Below are 20,617 nucleotides of genomic sequence, written 5' to 3'. Positions count from 1 at the left end.
TCAACTGGGCCAGGCATGGTGGTGCAGGCTTTAGGGAACTGGATCTCTATGAGTTTGAGGCTAGCCTGGTCTACACAAAAAAGTCTGGGTCAGTCAGGACAACATAATGAGACCAGGTGCACTGTGACCACTGATCACTGACACTGGCAGGCTTAATAAGAACCTAGTTCCTTAGGAGGATAGAGCATTTGGACAATGGAAAGAATCACATATGCACCTATATAACATTACAATAGGTAAAGGAACAACTTCATATAATTTCCATTACATTGCACAGATAATGAACTTGGAGGCCTGAGCTCACAGAGTTTAGGAGGACTGAATTAATAGAACTTTTGTCCTTTGAGTCCAATTACAATATACTTTATTACTTTATGATACCCCAAATCTAATGATACCTTCTTTTTAAAAAAGAAAAATGTTTCATAAAAGGATATTAATTTTAAGATAACAACCTAATTGTTCAAGAGAATCTTGAGTAGATATCATTCCGTTCTCTCTTCTGACAAATAGTGAAGCTGACGATATATATCATGGGTGAATGTTAGTGTGGAAAATGAGATTGCTAACATATGGTAGCTTCCTACATTTCAAGTAGTGAAGCATTGTGAAAAGAAATGAAGAGACAATGAATGTGACTTTGGGAGACTCGTTGACCCTTTCTATACACCTGGATCTTCTTCTGTACAAAATACAGATATGTGAGTTTAACCTACCCCACATATGGTTGTCAAGAAGATATATCATAATGACACATGGAATTTGCACAAAGCAATTATAAAAATCTCCAGGTAAGTTTTAAGGATTACTCCTTTAATCTGTGTACTTCCGTCAGAAGAAAAAAATAAAAATCACAAAAGGTACAAAAGTATAGTCGCCTTGTAAAAATCCAAACCAGTTACTAGCACGACACCTATCATTATTTTTTTATCAGTTCATCTTAACAATCCCAGAGGTTGAAGTTCTGCAGTGTCACTTCAACAAGTTCCAGTCATGTAGGTGGCCAGTAGCATAGCCTCGAGGGGTTTCGTCCATTTTGTCCTCTCCTCTTTCTCATGGTGGCTCTAGGCCCCATTTTCTTTTATACAAGAATAAAACACGTACTACTGTTGATGCCGTATACACACAAAGGAGTACAGGGTCAGTCAGAGAGATCAAGCAATGCTAAAGCCATGTAAGATAGAAATGGTCGTCGGGCTGGGATCTGAGTCCAGGTTTGATGTACCCGAACATATTTGAATACTTTCTTCTAAACATGATCTAGTTATCCCACTCATGACCTGCTAGAACGTCCAGTGTGAATGGAGAAGCCCACAAGGCTCGGCCTGTCAGAAGCTACAGTTGCTGAGGCTGAGCATTCTTTGTGGGTGTGGCCATCAGTAGGTTGCACATGCTCCCTCCAGTAGATGGCTCCACATGCATGCACAAATGGGTAGTAGCCGTTCCTTAGCCTTAGAGAGTTGGTTTTTTAAAAAGGAAAAGGAAAAAATGAAGTTGAGTGGGTAACAGATGGAGGCAAATTGGAAGTAGGAAAATGAGAGGTGGATATGATCATATTCTACTATAAACCTGTATAAAATTCTCAAAAATAATTTTTTTAGATGAAAAAGATACAGCCCTGCACTCTGGAATAGTTTGGTAAAGTTGAAAACGATAATAGAGGTACTTTCGTACCTCACAATAAGCTCGGTTATTGATAAAGAGGGTAAAGGTGCCCACTAATTGTGGTATGAATCATAAGACAAAATGTGCAGTGAATGCAACTGGCACACAGCAGTTAAGTTCCAGTTGAGAAAAAGAATGAAACGCCACAGCTGCAAAGACTCATTGATCTGTAATATTGTGGGGTTTTGATTTTTTTTGAGGGGGGGGTTGGGTTTTCTAGACAGGGTTTCTCTGTATAGCCCTGGCTGTCCTGGAACTCACTTTGTAGACCAGGCTGGCCTCGAACTCAGAAATCTGCCTGCCTCTGCCTCCCAAGTGCTGGGATTAAAGGCGTGCGCCACGATCTGCAATATTGTATAAAACCTTACCATATTCTTTCATCTAATAATTATTGGAGAAAATGGAATCTAGACTTTAAATGAAATCCAACTTTAAAATGTTGGCAACTGGCCAATTTTTAGGATCATGAGATTAGACAAAGTGGGTTGATGCCCCCCTGCCCCCAATTTGTATGTGGAAGCTGTCACTCCTGAGGTGACTTGTTTATAGATATATGGCCTTTATGGAAATAATTCAAAGTAAATGAGGTCATCTAGGTAGCACGCTAATCACAAAAGAGAAATCCCGTAAGAAGAAACACAGGAGGCTTCTCCATCTCTTCACTTACACAAAATAGACAGCCAAGAATACAGCAATGTGAGGTAGGAAAGCAGCCATCGCAGTACATATATATGGCTATGCTGAGACCCTGATCCCTAAATTCTAGCCCCTGCAACTAAAAAACCAGAACTTCTGTTGTTTAAAGCACCCAGTTAGTGAGATTTCATTATAACAGCCTTATATATACTACATAAGAGTTTTCATTCCTATTAGACACACTACAGAAATTTCAAATATCCTAAATGTTGATCAATAGAAAACTGGCTCAATAAAGCCTTAACGATCTAGTTAAAACCTATACAGTCGAAAAGAATAACGAGGCATTGTTGTGAACCTATGGGGAAGTATCTCCCAAGTAGATTTTTAAGTAGGAAGAACAAACAGTAGAACAATACTGCAGGATGTGTTAGTATTTGTGTGTAAAAAGGAAGAGATATAATTCAATTACACTCTCAAAAATAAATTTTAAAAAATTAATGGGTTAAAAAGGCAAATAAGCATGTACAGAAAGGCAAAAAAGCTGATATGATTATATTTTAATTAAAATGTATAAAAACAAAAAATTTTAAAAAGGACTTCAGATTAAAAAATAAAAAAGAATAAAAATGTTGAATAATATATACATGTGTATTAATTATTTGCTATACCTCAAATATCTCCACAAAGAATCATAAAAACTAGTAATTTTAGTTGCCTCTGGTGAGGAAGAAGAAGTAACAAATGGCCATGAACAAGAGGAAGAATTTTCACCATATAGCCTTTTGTTTATACATCAGGTCTTGGACCATACGGAACATTACCAATTTAAAATACGTCCATTAAGAAAATAAAATAAGGGCTGGTGAGATGGCTCAGTGGGTAAGAGCACCCGACTGCTCTTCCGAAGGTCCAGAGTTCAAATCCCAGCAACCACATGGTGGCTCACAACCATCCGTAAGAAAATCTGACTCCCTCTTCTGGTGTGTCTGAAGACAGCTACAGTGTACTTACATATAATAATAAATAAATCTTAAAAAAAAAAATTAAAAAAAAATAAAATAAAATAAAATAAATAATCTGTTCAATGAGCATTTAAAATTTTTAGGAAAAATAAAACATTTATGTGAGTTGTAACTGGTATATAAGGTAATTATTTAAGCCTCTGGCCTAAATTAAGGTTGTGGCAATTTTGAGAATAATGAAAGACAGATAAGGCTGTATATTGTTCATAAGATATGAGAAACACAACTAAAACTACATTTTTTTTCACTGCTTACTATACTTTCATAAATTCTGAAAGTGTTTTCATAAGATTAAAGCAATTATGTTCCTCAATGCCACGGAAGTAGTTTGTACTACCATCTCTGGTTCACAGAGAACACTCACATGCATAGTTTAAGTAACTTCGCCAAGGTTATCATAATGGCAAGTTGTAGAAACAAGGAAATGAAAAGGGGAAAAGTGTTGAATGAGCCATGGTAAGTCTAGTGGTAAAAAAAAAATAGGTTCTATTTCAGAAATGGTAAGCTGGTGGTTAAAACAAAATGTCAAAATGTGAGTGGTTTTGTTGTTTGTTTTTGAGACAGGGTTTTTCTGTGGAGAACTGATTATCCTAGAACTCAAAGATCTGCCTGCCTGTGCCTCTGGTGGAGTTTTGGGATTAATGGCATGCCGCTACCCCTATCAGAAGGCATGTTTGAAATATCTTAGCAAGTACTAGAGTTACACGATTGTACCTTCAAACTCTCATAGGCTAGGGATGTAGTTCATCGGCAAAATACTTCTGGCATATACAAGACCCTTAAATTTCATTCCTAGCACAGCCAAAAAAAAAATCCACATTGTACTTTAAAAAATCTAAATACACAGTTAACATTTTTAGTATATGATACAGAGCATGTAGCACGTTCTAGAGATTTATAACTAACTTCCAGACCAATAATTTACATTTTTCCCCTTCAGATACACAATGACGTTAAAAAGTAAACAACACGGGCTGGTGAGATGGCTCAGTGGGTAAGAGCACCCGACTGCTCTTCCGAAGGTCAGGAGTTCAAATCCCAGCAACCACATGGTGGCTCACAACCATCCGTAACGAGATCTGACTCCCTCTTCTGGAGTGTCTGAAGACAGCTGCAGTGTACTTACATATAATAAATAAATAAATCTTAAAAAAAAAAAGAAACCTGTTAATACTTGCTGTTAAAAAAAAAAAGTAAACAACACACTCAAAATTGCAAAACCAGTAAAATCCTTCATTTCAATATATTATTTATAACTATAATGTACCATATCATTTTTGAAATTAGGAACGAGGCTAGGGGATAAAGTTAAATTATGGTTCATAAACAGATCAGAAATCTAACTTCTACTTATAAAATTGAAACAAATGATATCCATATGTAAGCTAAAAAGAAAACTGAACAGCTGATCAATTAGGTCAACTACACTGATCAGTTTCTTTTCACTTACCAAAAAGCAGTTTAGTTAGAGTAAGACCTTATACAGGACCAGTGGTAGCGAATGCTTTTAAGCCCAGGACTCCAGACTCAGAGGCAGTCAAATCTGTGAGTTCTGAAACCAGCCCGGGTCTATAAAGCAAGTTCCAGGACAGCAAGGGCTGCACTGAAAAACTAAACAAGGAGTAAGACCTTAGATCATCATCTCACAAAATATGTACCAAGTGTTTGCAAAGGAAAGGATGTAAGGGAAAGGTAAGTGGTATGAAGCCGCAATGGTATGGAGCGTCATCAACTAGCTCTGAGTCTCAAAGGGGACTGGGGGCTTAGTTATAAACACAACTAAGCCAAAATGCAGCAGGCAATGATCAAGGTCCTAGAAAATTCAGGAACAATCATGTAGTTCTTCAAACTAATATTTACAGATGCAAAAGAAAATAAAGTTTTCATAGTAACGCATTTTAGGTAGGAATGAGAGATGGATGGAATGCTATAAATACTTATCAGGACACACATAAAAACAAGCATATTATAAGACAGTTTATTTGTCTTATAGAACATATGAAGACAATCTGATAATAGCTGAGGAGATAAGGAAGATCTGTGGAGGACAGGGACATCAGCAGGACTTAAATAAGAATACAAATCTGGTTGGAGGATAAAGAAAAGAATTCAAACAGAAAGCAAGCTTTAAAACTTCTCAGTAGTTATAACAGTTCATGCTGATGATAACTGGAGCACTCAGGAGGTTGAGAGAGGAGAATTGAGAGAGTTCAAGGCCAGTTCTACTACACCCTGTTGCCATTTTTAAAAACTCCAATAATACACCAGCTCCTGGTTTCAATGTCTACTGGGGGGGAGGGCGTGGGGAGACACCTTTTCCCCTCAGTACCTAACATCCAGTATGCCATTTTGCTAAATGAATTCTGTATTAAGAAGGCATTTTTCCTTCATTCAACAATTTAAGTGAGCCCATAAAGTACAACTGACTCCAAACTAAGGCAAACATATAAATAAATGCACAGGGCTGGAGTGATAGCTACAGGTTAAGAGCACTTTTTGCTCTTCCAGAGGACCCAGGTTCTATTCCCAGCATCCATGTTGGGCAGCTCACAATTACCCATAATTCTAGCTTCTTCACACATGCAGCATTTACTTTATATGCGTACAAAAAAACACGTAAATAATAATAATAAAATATGAGAATAAAGAAAACATCTAAATGTAACAAACATTAATAAGCCCCTGGCAGAGTCGAAACGGATGAGTCGTCAAGACCCACCTCCTTCACATGAGAAACAGGCACCCTGAAGACTAATAATAGCTAGGCTTCATACCCTGGAAATTTCAAAAACAAAACAAAACAAAACAAAACAAAAAAGCAACCAGCAGGAACCACTAAGAGCCTCATCTCTGAAATACACACACTACAAAAATGAGGGTGGCTGCCCTGAACATTTTTTCCCACCAATTTTTTTTTATCCTGTATGCTCTGAAAGCAAGAGGGTTCTTTCTATGAGCGCAGAGCTTTTATGCAATTTGGTCTTGAGGACAGGCTGGGTAGTTATATTTATCACTTACACATTTGAAGTTGGATTTCCACCCTTCCTGCATCCTTTGCCTATCTGTCCTCTAAGCTAACCTAAAGGCACTGTGCCTAGCCTGTCTCACCAACAGTTTCCAAGGATGGTCTCTCTCATAAGGGTTCCCCCCAGACTTTGAAGAAGAGGACGAAGTCACTTGTGAGCCACTGGTTTGCTGTTCAAAGGTCTTGCTGGTTACATCATCGTGGTTAAACCAACCAAAGAATCAGAAGATAGACAGATTAGTGGCCTTTTCTCTTGCAGCCAGGGAGAACAATGTTAAATCACAAACAAATAAGGCATATATTCTAGCCTGTCTTTGAGCAAGCGATTCAAACTGCACAGGCCTTCTTTCCCCTTCATCTGAAATGTGCTTTAAGGACAATGAAGTACGAAGTCTATCAGCAGTGAGCCAGAGAAAACCCCAGAGTAAGAAAACATGAAGAACGGCGAGTTGGAGCAGCCTGTATCATATATACCTTCTGAATAAGAATTTTAATATGCATCCCTCAGAGGAGAAAAGCACGGTGCATGGTCATATAACTAGTTCATGCTGGTAGAAGGGTTTCAAAGTAGATCTTTTTATTATCACAAACCATCTTCAGGTTAAATCCAAGTCTAGAGATGAGTCTCTTTTTCTCTTTTCTCCATCACTATTATGCTAAATGACATACAAGTACTTTATAAATTTTTCCCGCAATTACAATATAGAGAAAATAAGGTACTGTTCCCCTGGCCACCTGTTACGACATGGTTTAGTTTCTACAAAATTCTTAGGGTCAAAAAAAGTACAAAAAGCTTCACTTTGTGGCTAAGCAAGTCCCTTTGCTCCAGTAGTCACAGCAATTCTGGCTGATCTTCCACCTACAGGAGCTAACCCCTTGGCCACATCCTTAAGAGCCTAGACAGGGCTATGCTTTGGCTTCCTCCCCCAACCAAGGGGACGACCCCCCCCCTTAAAGAGGGGCATGTCCTAAGCAGCTCCTCCACAGAAGGGATCTGCTATCAGTACCTAGAGGGCAGGCTCCCAACTTAACTCTTCCCTTCCCCTCCTCCCTCGTTTTAGAAGCATCTCTAGGTACCTGCTACTGCTTGGGGGAAGGGAGGGGGTGACGTAAGTGGGTTCAGTGCTCCTCCAAATCCTCTTCTCTCGCACAGAGACTTTGCATGTACAGGGTTAAAACAAACCGTACCACTTAAGGAGGGTTGAGAGCACCTAGACAGGACAGACTGAACTAGACATACCTATCCATTCGTGTCCCTTTTCAATTCTTCCACAAGCCCCCCCTGAAGTACCCTTCCTCTTAGTCTCCGCGATCCTTAAGGGAAGTCTTTTTCCATTGAGTTGAATTTGATTCCACATAATGTTCTTACCCCCTTCCGCTTACTCGTCTCCCCCATCCCACTTCACTGCTAAAACCCAAAGCCAAGTGGGTGTGTGCGGTTGGCACGCGGGGTGCGGGGATTAGAACCCTGACTGAAGACTGAAAGAGTGGTCCTTTCCCAAGTCACTTACCGCCTATGCCTCCAGCCGCTGCCGACTCCTGAAGTGTCCGGAGCTCACGCAGTCCTCTCAGAGACTCATACTCCAGAGCTGATCTCAAGGCAGCTGTTCCCCTTGCACCCGCCCATGTCTGACAGCGCGCCTGGTAACACGCTTTAGCCTTCTCTTCCTTGGTCCCCCACCTCCCTGTTTTCTCCAGGCTGGAAAAGGATAGGGAAAACGAAAAAGGGAGGGAGTCGATTTAGACCCAGCTGGGCCACCCTCAGAACAAGGGAAACAAAGCTTTCAAGCATCCAAGCCCCGAATCGGGGCGGTGGAGCCGACTTCCTAAAAAGAATCCTCCCACTGCAGCCTTCCCTGTGCTAAAAATACAGCGGCTTCTCCGGGGCGAAGTGGCCAGCGCTGAAGCTCCTGCGTTCCCCTTTTACCTCAACCGATTCAGTTCCGGCCAAGCCCATTCTCCACCCACCTCAGAACTCCTCAAACCCTCGCCTAGAGAGCACGGGCGGGGTCCCAGCAAAGCACCCAAACCTTAGATCACGACTTGAACGCAAAGTTGAGAGAGAGAGAGGGGGAGTCAGTGAAGACCCACAAGGAGACAGCGCCAGAGGATCCCCTCCTCGCAGCGGTTAGTGCTGCACACCCGGCGCCTTCCTAAAAAGAAAGGAGGAAAAGACGCCAACGATTGGTCGAAACATATAGGAAAACACCGGCCCAGGGCAGGGACTCCAACGCGAGTGGGAGGCACTCCCGCAGGACCGCGCCTGAGAGACTTCTCGGTGGTACCTGGCCGCCCCACTGGTATACCGCACCCGCGGGTCAAAGCCTGGTGCTCTCCCCAGGCAATCTGAGCAGATGGAGTACATAGCTCTTTCTGTGTCAGACTAGGCCCAGAAGAGAGGTGCGACTATGAGGACTCCACCTAGGGTGGAGTTCCTTAAAAGGGACAAGTGGCCGCTAGAGGGGAGTGGAGTAGGAGGGGGTAGAGATGGGTGGGGCAGAAGAGGCGGAGGGACAGAGGAGGGGGTGGGGCGGGCCCTAGGAGCCAGGAGCCAGTCTCGCCCCTGGCGGCCGTCTCAGTTGGCCTCCTGCAGCTGCAGGTATGACTGAAAGCCTTTTCGGTGCATCCTTAGTCCCCAGCAGGGGTTTTCAGGCACACTACTTGGTCAACTATCCACCCAGACTTAAGCACTCCAAGGGAGGTTGGGAAGGGTGTGGTGATTGGGAGTAAGAGATTTCTAGGGAGAAAGGGAAGCAGAATGGGGAGTGCCAGTAAGATGGTAACAGTAAATGGATTTTTTTAACCCTCCCAGTTCTCCATGGCAACATGTGACACTAGCAAAGACAGAGGGGTCACAGTGTCTTTTTAGGGATGAAGCTTAAGAGGAAAGAAGAGCTGGGTGAATTTTCTAGCAATAGGAGGTGAGAGGAAACTAGGTAAAGATGAAATGATCACGGATTGGCAACAGGAAGGCTTTCTGAGTCTCCCAGCTCTCTAAGAATAGAGTTCTCAACCCCCTGAGACCGCCTCTCAGCTAAGCATTGGCTAACATCCCCGAAGAACTGGGTCCGTAGAATAGAAGCCACCATCTTTCCAGCATTTCCTTGTCCTTGCCTTAAAGTCTGTCTCTAGTTCATTTTAATGGAAACCCAGGAAGTCACAGACAACCACAGCCTCCTTCCAGTGCCTCTTCCCTACCACAATTCTGAGAGAGAGAGAGAGAGAGAGAGAGAGAGAGAGGAGAAACAAAGCGGAGGAACAGAAGGAGCAGCCAAGCAAAAGAAATAATAGGTTCCATGTCTTCAGCACCTCATATGGGCAGTTCACTAGGCCAGGTACCATTATAGTCCTCAATTTTCCTTTATTCCTCATAACAACCCTAGACAGCAGGTAGCACTATATTTTTATGTCCCATCAGGGAGTAATGTAGATTGAATTCGGGGCCTAGTGTATTCTAAGCAAGCATTCTATCACTCAGTTGGATCCCCAGCTTATGTTTCTTCTTGTTGTTTTTTTGTTTGTTTGAAATAGGAGGTAATCTTATGATAGAGCTCAGGCTAATGCAGCTTAGACTGTCCTCAAACTCACCACTCACCTGCCTCAGCCTCCTTGGTTCTGAGTTTACAGGAATGCAATGTCACACCCAGCCTCAAAAGAAAAAGAGTAAAAAAAAAAAAACCAAACAACAAACCTGAGGGTCACAGCTCAGTATGTGCCCAGCATGTTTGTCCATTTGCTTAATTGCTATTTCTGCTCAGATATGTTTTAAAAATCTCCTTTTCCTTCCCTCCCCAGTCAGTTCTCTACTAGTAGTTCACCAACTATGCAAATGTTCAAGTCCTTTAACCTGTTGTGATGATCTGGACCCTACCTTTATCTCAAGCAGCAGGGGTTTTGCTGCTCTACTGGACTCCAAATTTCTGATAAGACCAGGATTTTCTCAATTAATCTCTAGGCCACGAGACACCTTACCTTTTTTGTTGACGTGGCCTAAACTCTGTTCACCTTTTTAAAAGGACCAAGTAAAGGTCACCCCCTCTCCTAATTTCATTACGTTTGGAAGAACTGACCATTTGCTTCAGCACCTCCAGGTACCTATGTGTTGTTATAACTGCTTCTCATTATTAAACTATAAAGTCCTGGTTAGGTATCAGGTGTCAGTAGGTCTGCAATGTAGATGCTGAGTATTATTATCATTCATCGTTACAGAGCAGTAACTAAGTGCTGAACTCTGTTCTGAGCCTCACTGAATCGTTCTGACAGTGGTATAGGTAGGTACCAGCGCTATCGTTTTCATACATAGAAATCAAGGGACAAAGATTAAACAGCAGATATGTATACTTGCTACGTAAAAGAATGCCCCTGTTATAGGGGTTTTTACAAATGCCTCACTATCTCTCTATACCATATTTCTACCACTGCGTACACACCTGCTGCAATTACAAGGTAAGACTTATTAAGAGGGAGCCACATAATGTACAACTCTATATATTCGTTTTTAAAAAGGGTCACATTATACCTTGTATCCTTATGTTCTTAATATATAAAATCTAATAAATATTGCTTTTAAGAAAAGGATATTTCACTAGCCCAAGGCTATCTTCAGTAATGACAGAAAGTTTTAGATTCAAGGATGTAAAACTGTTTATGTTCAAGACAAATACACTTTTGTGATGTGAAAAACAAAGATGGGTAGACTTCTGTAATACTGCCATTAATAGCCACTAGAACTCTTTATCTAAGCTGGGCGTACCCTTTTGTCATGGTAAATTCTTTGTTTAATCTATGCAGGTTCAAGAAGATGTGTCAATCCACCTGAAGATAGCCAAACAATTTATACTCTCGCTAAAAGTTTTTCTGGAGACCTAATTTATTTTACATCCCAGATTTTGTCTGCCTCAACTGCATTTGTATAGAAAACTGTACTGGATGGGCAAATTCTGATTTTGGGAAAAAACAAAGTAAATTATTAAACCTTGGATACATACACTCAAGTATCTTTCCTGTCCCTTTTTCCATCCATTTAGTCGATGAAACACACTGAGCAACAATACACTTTTATCTAGGCTAGGTGTACCCTTTGTGTCAGATGGAATGTTGTGAGAGAGCAAACATCAAGAATTAACTAGGGTTCTTCGTTTTAGGAAGCACCACGGGCTCCCCTTCTCTTAAGGGGCTTAAGAAATAAATCAAATAGCAACCCGCAGTATCTTCAACTTCTCCCTTTTCACCTGAAGCAAAAGGGGAACTGGGCATCTTGAGCTCTCCTGTACATGTATAAGGAAGAGGGTTAAATTACATACTGGACTTAAGGACTATAGCCAAGAAGCCTGCAGACACCTGGGTCTCACAAGATGTTGCTCTCTGTAGTGCCCTTCTTCCTTCTCATTCTCCTGCTTCCCTTCCTTCTTGAGAAGGCCAGCTAACAAACTATGGGGGTGGAGCCCAGAAGGAGGGCAAGGGGGAGAAGCAGAGGAAAAGCCTCAGGAAGAGGCCTTCATCACCACCACCCCTACTGCTCCCAGCAGAAAAAACAACAACAAATTTAAAATACTTTAAGACCTGTAGCTAAGGAGAAGGGGGAAAAGAGAGTGATGAGTGCCTGGTGGTGGTGCGGCAGCGCACGCCATTAATCCCAGCACTTGGGAGACAGAGTCAGGTGGATTTTTGAGTTCGAGGCCAGCCTGGTCTACAGAGTGAGTTCCAGGACGGCCAGGGCTACACAGAGAAACCCTGTCTCTCGGAAGAGAAGAGAAGAGAAGAGAAGAGAAGAGAAGAGAAGAGAAGAGAAGAGAAGAGAAGAGAAGAGAAGAGAAGAGAAGAGAAGAGAAGAGAAGAGAAGAGAAGAGAGATAAGGATGGGGACAGGACAGGGGAGGAAAAGGAGGGGGCCAAAAGGATAGAGCAGCCTGGGGCCAAGGAGGGAAATAAACAGAAAAATTTGCCTCCTCTAGTTATTATTGCTCCTGAGACAACAAGACTATCACCCAAAACAATACAAGAGTGTCTCCACTCCCTTCTTTTTGTTTTCCCTTTGTAGTTCCCCAGGGGGTACAGTCCCCTGCAAGCTCAGTTAAAGGGAGATCTTTTGCCTCTCTGCTAATGTTGAACCAGCCTTGAGTTCCTCCTGAGTATCAGAGAGTAACAACTAAGATTACTGGTGGCAAAGGACTTTGGAAGAGGGATATCTATTTAGCTAAGAAGAGAAGACCTGGAAAAAGAAGCTTGGTTTATAAGCTCCAAGACACTGAGCAAAAGCTCTCCACATCTCAAAGCACCAGTTTCCATATGGGTTTCTTTTACAGAGATTCTGTTAGTCCTTACTTCCCAGAACTGTCAGAAAAGATTAAATAACACACCGAGGAGGCTGTTGCCGTGACTATCGATGTTAAACTTCAGGGCTTCTTTCCCAGAATGGACGGAACCAAAGTGTTTTTCTCTTACTATCTCCATAGTCTTATCAGCAATCAGTCCCTAAAAATCCTACCTCAGCTCCGGTGAGATTAAGGCCTACAAAGCACAGTCCTTGGCATGAAAGAAGCTCTCAAAGGTTAACTAGTGGTAGTCTTCTTAACAATGGAACCTCTGAACTTTGAGTCTCCTTTCTGGCTGCAGAAGTTGAAGCAACAACCCATAGTCTTTGTATTTACTACCCTTATATACATAAGCACACTGATGTACAAAAACAGAAACCAAATAGTTTGCTCTAAGACATCCAGAGGTTTAAATTCACCTTAAGAATGTCCAGTAAGCCCAGAACCTATGGCCAGAATTTAAAATCCTCTAAGGATAATACCATCCCATGCAAGCTCTAGCAGGCCTACAAACTGCTATAAATTTAGTTGTGCCTTAGGCTACTAACTTTATGAGTAAAAAGCTTGATTAGCTGTGGTGCTAGTAGTGGTGGTGCGGTGCTATGTTAGGCTCCTGTGTGTTGGGCTCCCATGGATTTTCATACTACTCAGACTACAGAAGTTACCACACCCATAAGTTGGAAGAAGGAAGAGCCTTCCTTTATAGTCAGCAACCAAGTCAAACCAGAAAAACTGGGAGCCTCAGCCTCACCTGCAGGAAAGGGGTAATATCCTTGGCCTTTTCCCTAGAATGTATTTTCCAGAGTCAGTATAAGATTTGGATTCTTGCTTTCATATTAAACATATAAACATATGAAATTACCTACAAATTATTATCCTTAAATGGGATAGGAATCCCTTAATCACTGAGCTAATCCAGGAGTACTAGGTCCCCAAAGTCACAATAAGCAGTTATCATATCCCTATCAAAGGATATGGCCTGCTTGCCATTGTATCCCAAACAAGAAATTAATCTGTACCCCGAGGTAAGTCTATTGCTACTTTAGAAAGTAAAATGGAACACCTGATTGGGGTTACACCTATGGTGAGTTCTTAGAATCTTTCTTAACACAGGCTACTAAAAGTACTGAAGCTTTATCCTATAGTTCTTTAGTTCTGTTTCACCAAAGAGCCTTGAATTGTAGTAGATCCCTCAAGTCAATAAGACAGATACAGTTAAAGCAGCCTGACAGGGAGGGACGACAGGGCATTACTCTCTCAAGTCAGTACAGCAATGAATGTAAATGAGTATGGCAAGCAGATTAGCAGCAGCAATTCACTGCCTACGATGAGATAAATGGTTTGAGTCTAATTAGTATGCCACGGGGATACACCTGTTTACATGGGTGAAACACACAACTGAAATGGTCAGAGCTGTGTGGCCAAGTAAAGGAAATATGCACAGTGATGCTGAAAATAAAATGTGGGAGACACAAATCCTCACAAGAGTTACTCACCCCAGTTACAGAATGTTGAGGCCTGATGATGTTATTTTGCTATTTTTCACTGTGTGGTATGTATGCCAATACTGCCATAAAGCATCATTTTGGGTGGCACACAGATAAATACTTTCCCATACTGTGTGTTTATTTTGATGGTTACCTTCTATTTACAGAAAATAAAACTGGTTTTCCATTTTCAGTTATGCTGTTTTCATAGAAATTTATTTTTATTAAAGTAAGTTCATTTAAAGACTAATAAGTAAACGATGCTACAGATACTGTCGTAGCTCCTGAAAGTAACTCAGACATAATTGATCTTCAGCAAAACAGTGTGAAGCTAACTCTTCCAGTCCAACAATTCACTTATTGGAGAGACATCTTGATTTAGAGGAGGATTTTAATACCCTGCTCTACAAATAAAAATCAAACTTGTCTGTTTCTCCTAGAGCCATGGCAGACTGGGTAATAGGGCGCGGCATTTTCAATGTGGAACTTAGGGAAAGCCACCTGCCCTTATTTCTTGAACCCCCACTTTGTACTAAAAGGCTTTCTTCTGGCTCTTACATCATGATGCATACCTCTCTCATAGGGCTCACTTCATCTTATTAAACTGATCTTTTTGGTGCAATCATACTCCTTTGACGATTAGCTCCTTGATAGCAGGAGTTTAGTGGTCATAGGTCACTTTCTTCAAGTTTTCCATTTTTGAGTGTAGCGCCTATACCGTGGCAAATACCCAGTGAAAGCTGAAACAGTGTAATAAATAAAAATAAGAGCTAGGTGTCTTGCATGTTAATGCTGCTATTATCACTTAGTAGCTGCATGGCATCAGACAACTTATAAAAGCTACCTGGGCCTTGGTTTCATTGTTTGTAAAATGAGAAATGCATATATATATATATATATATATATATATATATATGTATATGTATGTATATATATGTATATATATATATATATGTATATATATATACATATATATACATATATATGCTGCCAAGAGGACAAAAGGACACCAAGAAGTTATTATAACGATATATCAATACATGTACTTGGTACAGAGTACATTTTGCTATTACAAGTTGAGGAACCCTAACCCAGAACTCTAAAAGGCTCCGAATTCTGATACATTTTTTGAGTCCTTAGATAGTACAAGTAGAAATATCTCTTATCTGCTCTCATAGTATTGTACTTAAAATACAGTTACACTAGGCTAGTGAGGTATGTTGACTGACCAATCTGATGAACTGAGTTTGAGACCCAGAATTCACATACATGATGAAAAGACAAAACGGACTCTACACAATGGGTTCTCCTACTTCCACATATGTGCACACATGCACACACATACCCATGCCTTGAATGAATATAAATGCAAAAAGTACATTTTCATTCAATATTATATATAAATCACCCTTTATTTCTATAGGTATGAAACAAAAATATGTTTTATGTTTAAGCATGAAACCTATATCCCAGGAAATATTACTTATATAATCAATTTATAACTATTCCAAGATCTGAGGGAAAAAACCCTGCAACCTAAAACACTTCTATTTCCAAGCACTTGGACAAGGGACTCACAAGCTGTATCTGCATTGGACTCAATTACACCTTATTGGTCCTGAGACTCAACTCTGGAGAAATACAGTCAAGACTACTTTTTCCATTTATGGTCATTGAAATGCCTCACCTTCTTCTCTTTCTCATTCCTTGTGGCTCAATCTACTTCTGTAACATCATTTCCACACTCTTTGCTCTCTGCTATCTCAGCTAGTTATGACAAATTATAGACTCCCAAATCAACAAAGCCATCTCACAGAAACCAAGATGCTTTAGCATATTAGTTTACTAGGTAATTAAGTGCAAGACGTAAGTCTATTAACGGAAAAACGGAAATAAGGACAAAGGAAGGTCACTTTACACTTAAATAGAATGGGAAGAGATTCAGCTCAACAATAAGATATTAAGTAGCTAAATTGCAGAATGCAATTATAACAAATACACTACTAGTCAGATTTTGTGTGCAGTCTCTCCAAGTTCATATATTTCAACCTTAATTCCCAAGGTGATGGTATTAAGAGGGAGGGGCCTTGAGAAAGCTATGAGTACTCTTATACAAGGGCATAAGGGAGAGGCTTTGCCCCTTGCCCTCTTTCCATTTCCGCTGCCAATGTGAAGAAAATACTCACACTTCTGGAAGGGCAGCAACAAAGTACCATCTTGAAAGCAAAAAACAGTCCTTATATGATACTACAAGATCCTTGATCTTATATGTACTGGGTTTCAGAACATTGAGACATACACTCTTATTGTAAATGTAGCCAATAAGTGATACTATTATAGCAGCATAAAGGATATAATATACAGACATCAGAATTTATGCTTATTAGCTATGCAGAGTGGCACATGCCCATAATCATAGATACCTGAGAGGCAAAAAGAACACAAATTGGAGTCCAGTCTTGGCTGCTAAGCAAGGTCCTGTCTCAAAGTAAAAATACGAATAGTAATATACTCCAGTGAGAATAGGCTTGCTTAATTTTGAGAAGCCAAGTCCTGGGTCCAATCCCCCCAGAACTGCTAAAAAGAAGGAAAGGAAGGGAGAGAGGAAAATGAAAGTAAATTAACTTTATCAATACAATACAGCCATGGCTACATAAAATATTATGTAATATTGAGTTGAACAGTAAGACACAAAAGTACGGTGTCATTAAATTTGTTCACACACACATTTTTTGTAACAGAAATAACATGTAGCATTAAAAAGAACTACTTACAGAATTATCTGAAATTTTATCTACTTTATTTAAACTAATTTTTTATAATGATCATGAATTACTTTTAGAATTGGAAAATAGAAAATATGAGTTGGACATACATTATTGTTGTAGTGACTTTAATGTTTTCACTGTACGTATACATAGAACAAGCAGATATAAATTTTTAACCTCTAATTGGTTTTCCTGACAACATTTGCCATCTTGAAGTGCAGTTATGATTGAACAATCCAAGTCAGAAATTTCTCAAAGAATCTGTCTCAAGACAAAACCTAATTGTTGCTAAGTATGTGCTACAAGAAAGGCCTGCAGAAATAACCAATGGTTTTCTCCATAATGGCATCTCTTCAACCAGCATTTGCCACCTGATAAAGACACTGCTTTGTGAGCCAAAGTTCACAAATCTTGGCAGAATGTTCTTCCACACTCACATGTTTGGCAAATCAATTTTCCTTAGCAACAATAATCATAATTTCTAATTGTATATACTATGCATTTCTGTGATGATCTATTTCTTCTATGCCTGCTTCTCCCACAAGACCTCATTGTAAGAAGGTAGAATGTAGGTCAGATTTACTCATGGATGTAATTTAGTTCTTGGGCAAAAAGTAATTGCTCAATAAATATTTGTTAATTTCACTGAGTAGGTAACTAAATCATTGATTTTTTTTTTTTAAAAATGTTATGCAGGCCGGGCGTGGTGGCACACGCCTTTAATCCCAGCACTCGGGAGGCAGAGGCAGGCAGATTTCTGAGTTCGAGGCCAGCCTGGTCTACAAAGTGAGGTCCAGGACAGCCAGGGCTATACAGAGAAACCCTGTCTCGAAAAACCAAAAAAAAAAAAAATGTTATGCTTATCTATTTTGTTTTAAAAGAGGGTCTCTTTGTGAGATGTGGTCTGATCTCAAACTCATTATTGTTCCCAGTATATATGCCATTATTTATCTTTAATAACTTTAATTTGACCCATATTTATCTTTAACCTCTCTGATATTTGGATGATGTTTTGATGGGAATAGGGTCACTTGTAGAAGCTTTCTTTTTCCAAAATGAGAACTAGAAAAAGAACTTGAGGAAGAAATCAGTCAAAAGTTCTATAGTAGTAAATAGTACAATTCAAACTGGGTGCTTGCTATATGCCTATCACTGTTCAAAACAGTTTACAAATAGTAAAACAATCCCTGCAGTAACCCTGTAAACACCATTGCCTCTACAGAGTAGAAACTGAGACAGAGGGAGGTAAAATTTGTGCAGATCACGTATCAGAATTACCAATCCAGTTGTTCTGACAGTATGCATACTCCAGGCTAGCTTTCAACTCTCTACTTCATCCTCCCCAGTGTTAGGATTCTAGGCATGTACCAATTGCCCACCTGGATAAATTTACTGTATTTAGATTCAAAGAAATCAGGACATACCATAGGGTCCTCAAAAATAGACCTTTGACATCAATTAAGAAACTTCTGAGTTTATATAAGTTTTTCCAAATAACAGTCCATTTTCCAAACCCATATCTGTCCTTGATTGTGCTATGCTGAAATGATAGAATTGGGGGGGGGGGGTAATTCTTGTACATAAAATAAAATAAAATAAAATAAAGATGTACTTTTTCATGGTGACAAAGGCATTTACTACAGAACGTTTTGAATGTACAGATTTCTTAAAACCTAATCCCCCCAATTCCAGTGTTACTGCTCCCTTTTTAGGATGCCAGAAAAGTGTGCACTTTTTTGCATAAAACAATCATTATGGCTTATTATGTACAATAAGAAGATATAATTTAACTTAAATTATTTTTTTACCAAAGATACAAATCAGAACATTAAAAAGAGAAACAAAAAAAAAATCAGATTTTTTTCCAGAGGACTCTCTGAACTGCAACTTCATACAGAGATGACTCTGTGCTTAAGAGCATGTACTGTTCTTACATAGGACCTGAGTTTGGTTTCCAGAATCCACAGCAGGTAACCAACCACCTGTACCTCTAGCTCAGGGGCGATCTGACACATCTGGCCTCTGAGGGTACCTGCAAACACACACATACACATACAAACACACACAAAGAGGCAGAGAGACAGAGATCTTGGAACACAAAGCTCTAAATGAGATGTCTCCATCAAATCCTTCCCCTCAGTGGTCAGGGAACCCACAAAGGAGAGGCAGAAAGAGTGTAAGAGCCAGAGGGGATGGAGGACACCAGGAGGCCATTTAACTCAATGTGAGCAAAGCTGACATGAACTCACATCAGTTTAATGGTAGTTTTTATATTATACTTTGTTTTAAAAAAAACAAAATTGATTATTTAAAAAAGAGCAGGGTATTATATAAATTTGTGCATGAAACATGAACTAATTAGGTTAGATAAAAAGCTATGTAAATAACATCTCTGTGAAAAATAAGTGTCTCACACAGAACTAAGGTTTATGACAGTTCTTAAACCTCCAGATCATGGACCTCACACTTCAGTTTAGAGACTCATCTGAATGTCTTCGTAAAATCCAGATTGTGGAGTCCTAATCTCATTCTGATATAGTAGGTTACTGGAAGGACCCCCAAATTTTCATTTCTAGGTTTCCAGGAAAAACTGCTGTTTCTATTTCAGAGAGCACACTTGGAATACCATGGGTCCATGGGAACATGCATTCTGTTACTATGCTGACTTCTATGACTTCTAGACACTCTTACCATATACACAGCAACTACTTTTTGCTGCTACCCATAGCAAGGAATTATTTCTATCATTAATTGTAAAACATTCTTTCCATGGAAGCGGCTAAAAATAATGGCTACCATAGTAGGACACAATAGACTATATACTCCATTTACTTCCCACTACAACACTGAGATTCCTATTTTACTCCAAGACCTACTGATAAATAACTAAACACAAAAATAGCTCTGAAGGACACAACAGGATAATAGTAATAAAATTAATAATGAAGAAGCAGTGGCTAACAAGAACTGAATGTTACACTAAGCAAACTGTTCATCTTATTTAAGCCATGTCATCATCCTGAAAGTTGTCCCTGTTTTTTTTTAACCAAGTACTTGATAGATTACATGTGCACTTCATCCCTAATGCCTCTCAATATTGACTCAGTCTCAACCTTTCCACAATTTTTAGTTAGGTGGTAGAGGAGAGAGGCAGGAATGGGGAGAAATAAATAATAATAATAATAAATAAAATAAAATAAAAAGAATGGGGAGAAATGGAAGGAAAAGACATTAGGCAGAGGAAGGACATCAGTGGCCATCTCTACTACTGGTTCTCATCTCATCAGAGTATCCCTAGAGTCTAGCCTCCTGTTGATGGTTCTTGTTCATTATGGCATGCTATTTTGTGTGTGTTACTGGGAATTAAGCCTGTGAAGCTATGCACGCTAGGCAAGAATGAGGTACTGACTGAGCCTTATCTCCAGCCTTGTCATATTTTTGTTTTCATGTTTGTACCTTTCGTGCTCTATTTGTTTGTTTTTGGTTTTGTTTTTCATTTTGAGACAAGTCTCTCTAACTTGCCTGCACTGGTACTGAATTTCCTCTTTATCCCAGGCAGGCACCACAAGTGTATCCTGTCTGTCAAAATACCTAGAATAAAAGGCCATTACAGGGTTAGTTTTATTATGGATGCTATAAACTAAATCTGGCCCCATTAGTAACAACCGGGTTTTAGTTGCTGACCGATACCTGGGATT

The 20,617-nt window shown here is 39.9% G+C and overlaps 1 protein-coding gene across 13 annotated transcripts in view; it reads right to left on the bottom strand.

The window, feature by feature from the left end:
* Klf8 (Kruppel-like factor 8) overlaps positions 1-20,617 on the bottom strand; it is a 173,587-nt gene that overhangs the window by 30,580 nt on the left and 122,390 nt on the right. For 2 of the 13 annotated variants that reach the window (XM_006528859.3, XM_006528858.3), the window contains one exon: positions 7,863-8,050. The exons of 6 other annotated variants lie outside the window; for them this stretch is intronic. Coding sequence is in view for 1 of the 7 variants with exons in the window: in XM_006528852.4 (XP_006528915.1) it covers positions 7,863-8,050; positions 8,637-8,716 (268 nt within the window). In the remaining 6 variants the exon portion in view is untranslated. 5 more of the 13 variants (NM_001357183.1, XM_006528852.4, XM_030251350.1 and 2 more) reach the window with 5 other exon arrangements.

The sequence above is a fragment of the Mus musculus genome, chromosome X (assembly GCF_000001635.26).
Source record: "Mus musculus strain C57BL/6J chromosome X, GRCm38.p6 C57BL/6J".
Classification (NCBI taxonomy): Eukaryota; Metazoa; Chordata; class Mammalia; order Rodentia; family Muridae; genus Mus; species Mus musculus.
Note: the sequence above shows the minus strand (reverse complement) of the source record. Positions and strands in the feature narration are given on the sequence as shown.